Raw genomic sequence first — 3,291 nt, 5'->3', positions numbered from 1 at the left:
AACTTGTGCATGCACCATATTGAATCTGTTTGTAGGATGCGTCGTTGCACTCTTGGCTGTTTACGTTGGCGATAGTTCAGTTGGCACCGCCAAAACGCTGAACACAAAGCTTAGTCACCACTAGGCAACCTGCGACCTACCAGACGTGGATATGGAGTGAGTGGTAGCGTTACTGGATCGCGACGGCTGCAGGAGGACGGATCGTTTCCTCTTCAGAAGGTGCGCATATATGTGATGTATCAGCGGGGGGGGAGAGTGGAGAAGTCAGTGTCGGGGCGCGCCACGTTGTATGTCTCGGGTTGGCGCCTAGCCAAACGAAGAGACGCGTGCGTTGCGGTGAATACTTCGTGTGACTGTTTGAGTCGAAGCTGTAGCGGTGCATGCGGTGTTTTCGTAGCTGGTGTATGCAAGATATTAATGTGTTGCTAGGGTGCGCTTCTGCACGCTTGCTTGCCGACGTTGGCAATAATTCAGTTGGCACCGCCAAAACGCTCAGCACAAGATTAGTTGCGGAGAAAAAGCTAACGATATTCCAGCGTTGCGCTCGGAGCAAGTGGTAGCGTGTATTGGATTGCGATTTGTGTAGCAGGACACGCCTTGTCCCCTCCAGAAAGTGAGCATATACGCCATGCCTCAGAGTGGAGACGAACGGAATTGCACAAACCAGTGTCGAGGCACCCCATGTTGTGTGTCTAGGGTTGGCGCCTAGCAGACTACGAGGCGCGTGCGTTGCGGTGAATACTTGGTGTGACTGGCAGAGTCGAAGGCGTAATACAGCATGCGGGTTTTTAGCAAATTGTGCATGCACCTTATTGAATCTGGTGGTAGGGTGCGGCTTTGCACTCTTGCCTGTTTACGTTGGCGATAGTTCAGTTGGCACCGCCAAAACGCTGAACACAAAACTTAGTCGCCACGAGGCAACGTACTACCCACCAGACGTGGATTTGGAGTGAGTAGTAGCATGCATTGGATTGCGACTTCTTTAGGAGGACGGATCGTTTCCCCTTCAGAAGGTGCGCAAATATGGCATGCGTCAGCGTACGGAAGAATAAGGTTGCAGAAGTCAGTGTCGGGGCACCCCATGTTGTGTGTCGGGCGTTGGCGCCTATTCAGACTACGAGGCACGTGCGTTGCGGTGAATACTTGGTGTGGCTGTCTGAGTCGAAAGCGTAATACTGCATGCGGTTTTTTAGTAACTCGTGTGTGCAATATATTGAATCTGTTTGTAGGATGCGCCTTTGCACGCTTGGCTGTTTACGCTGGCGATAGTTCAGTTGGCACGGCCAAAACGCTGAACACAAAGCTTGGTCGCCACGAGGCAACCTACGACCTACCAGACGTGGACTTGGAGTGAGTGGTAACGTGCATTGGATTGCGCACAAAGCTTAGTTGCCGAGTAACAATTAATGACATGCGAGCCTTACGTTTGGCGCACGTGGTAGCGTGTATTGGATTGCGTCGGCTGCAGCAGCATACATCGTTTTCCCTCCACAAAGTGCGCATATATGCCATCCGTGAGCGTGGGGAAGGAGAGTGGAGAAGCCAGTGTCTGGGCGCGCCATGTTATGTGCAGCGAGTTGGCGCGTAGCCAAGCCACGAAGAGCGTGCGTTGCGCAGTATACTTGGTGTGACTGTCTGAGTCGAAAGTGTAGCGCTGCCTGCGGGGCTTGCGAATGGCGTGTGTGCAAGATATTGAATTCGGTGGTAGGGTGTGGCTTTGCACGCTTGGGTGTTTGCGTTGGCGATAGATCAGTTGACACCGTCAAAACGCTCAGCAGAAAGCTTAGTTGCCATGAGGCAGGTTACGACCTACGAGACGTGCGTTTGGCGCAGATGGTAGCGTGCATTGTATTGCGGCTGCTGTGGCACGACGCATAATTTCCACTTCAGGAAGTGCGCATATATGCCAGGTGTCTGTCTGCCTCCGGAAGAAGGAGAGTGAAGAAGTCAGTGTCTTGGCACGCCATGTTGTGCGCCACGAGTGGGCGCCTAGCCAAACCACGAGGCGCTTGTAGGGAGCTGAATATTTCATGTAACTGTCATAGTCAAAAGTGAAACGCTGCGAGAAGAGGGCGAAGAGAGTTGAGAAATTGTTGAGGGGAACGTACAAGGCACCGCGGGAATGAGTTGAGGCAAACACGGATGCGAGCAGCTATCCAAACCTGGGCGTGGAGCACAAGAGCAGAAACGAGTTGTTTTGTTGAACGGTGAGCAGTGTAGGCATACGTACTGACGCAAACGTGAATCTGCGTAGAAGGTGAGCTAAGCAAACATCATAGTTGAACAGCACACCATGAACGCTCGCTGAACTGGGGCTACTGTGACAAGCATCAAGCAGATTGCGGATAAGGAGATGCTGAGCGGCAGATGTGAATGGTAGCACAATACTGGAAGGAAGGATGCCCTTCGCACCGCTTTGGTTTTTGGGTACTGCTGCATTACACCAGTGGGGGAAGCAGCTTGGGCTGCATGTGAGCAGCGGGGGATGGCAGGTTGTATTTTCGTGCGGCTGAGGTAACTAGCGTAGCCTTCGTGGCTACAACTGCACAATGACGGTGGGGTGGGGGCAGTGGCAAAGATTTAGGAAGGCCAGGGAATGGCAGGGCATCCGGAGGGGCTACAGAAACTTCGTGGACGCGTTCGGATGTTGCGGCAAATGAGTATTTGCTGACGTAAGCAGCGTGTGGTGCTGCTTTGTCATGGTTGTTGTGTGGGGTCGTTGGATTGTGGGCGGCGCTGTCGCCACCCATATGACGATGTGCGTATGGCCCTTGATTACAGGTCATAGTGACCGGAGGGATTACGTTAAAAGCTCTTCAGTAGAACAGATGTGCGCGTTTGCCTCTGTTGAGTGGTAGGCAGTGGTGGAATGCCGGCTGATGGGGTGTAGAAGCTGGGGAAAGGCGGCACGGCGATGCGTTGCAAACCCTGGTTGAGCAGAGGCGATGGAGGGCTTGATGGCGCTGAGAAGGCGCGCCACTCGTTCCAGCACTTTATACGTGGTGCAGGAGCTTCAAGACAGGTGATGAGCGTCACGGAGGTAGGTGACCTTTGACGCGCGGTTGGGGTGAGGGTGGAAAGTGGCATGTTAGCCAGTAGTGGAGAATGGCTTTGCGCGGAGGCGTTATGCGTTGCGGGGATGTGGTTGGACTGCGAAGACGCCATGGGTCTGTGTTTGCGATGAATTGGCAGGGTGTGGGAAGCGTAAGCGGTGATGCAATGCTTTAGGGACGACAGGGAATATCGTGTATGTTTCTTCCACGTGGCGTTCTAGGTCATTAGGGCGCGCGG

The 3,291-nt window shown here is 53.5% G+C and overlaps 1 protein-coding gene across 1 annotated transcript; it reads left to right on the top strand.

Annotated features, from left to right (window-relative positions):
• Nucleotides 1-1,023: 1,023 nt before the first annotated feature.
• On the top strand, nt 1,024-1,878 carry EAH_00066980 (hypothetical protein; the record flags this gene model as incomplete). The annotated part of the gene is made up of 3 exons (XM_013392618.1): nt 1,024-1,135; nt 1,275-1,350; nt 1,749-1,878. 3 exons carry the CDS (start codon nt 1,024-1,026, stop codon nt 1,876-1,878), a joined length of 318 nt encoding a protein of 105 aa, XP_013248072.1.
• Nucleotides 1,879-3,291: the final 1,413 nt, after the last annotated feature.

The sequence above is a fragment of the Eimeria acervulina genome, genomic scaffold, assembly GCF_000499425.1.
Source record: "Eimeria acervulina Houghton genomic scaffold, Eah_scaff2598, whole genome shotgun sequence".
In the NCBI taxonomy this organism is placed as follows: Eukaryota; Apicomplexa; class Conoidasida; order Eucoccidiorida; family Eimeriidae; genus Eimeria; species Eimeria acervulina.
The sequence above is the reverse complement of the archived record's forward strand: the minus strand, read 5'-3'. Positions and strand labels throughout refer to the sequence as shown.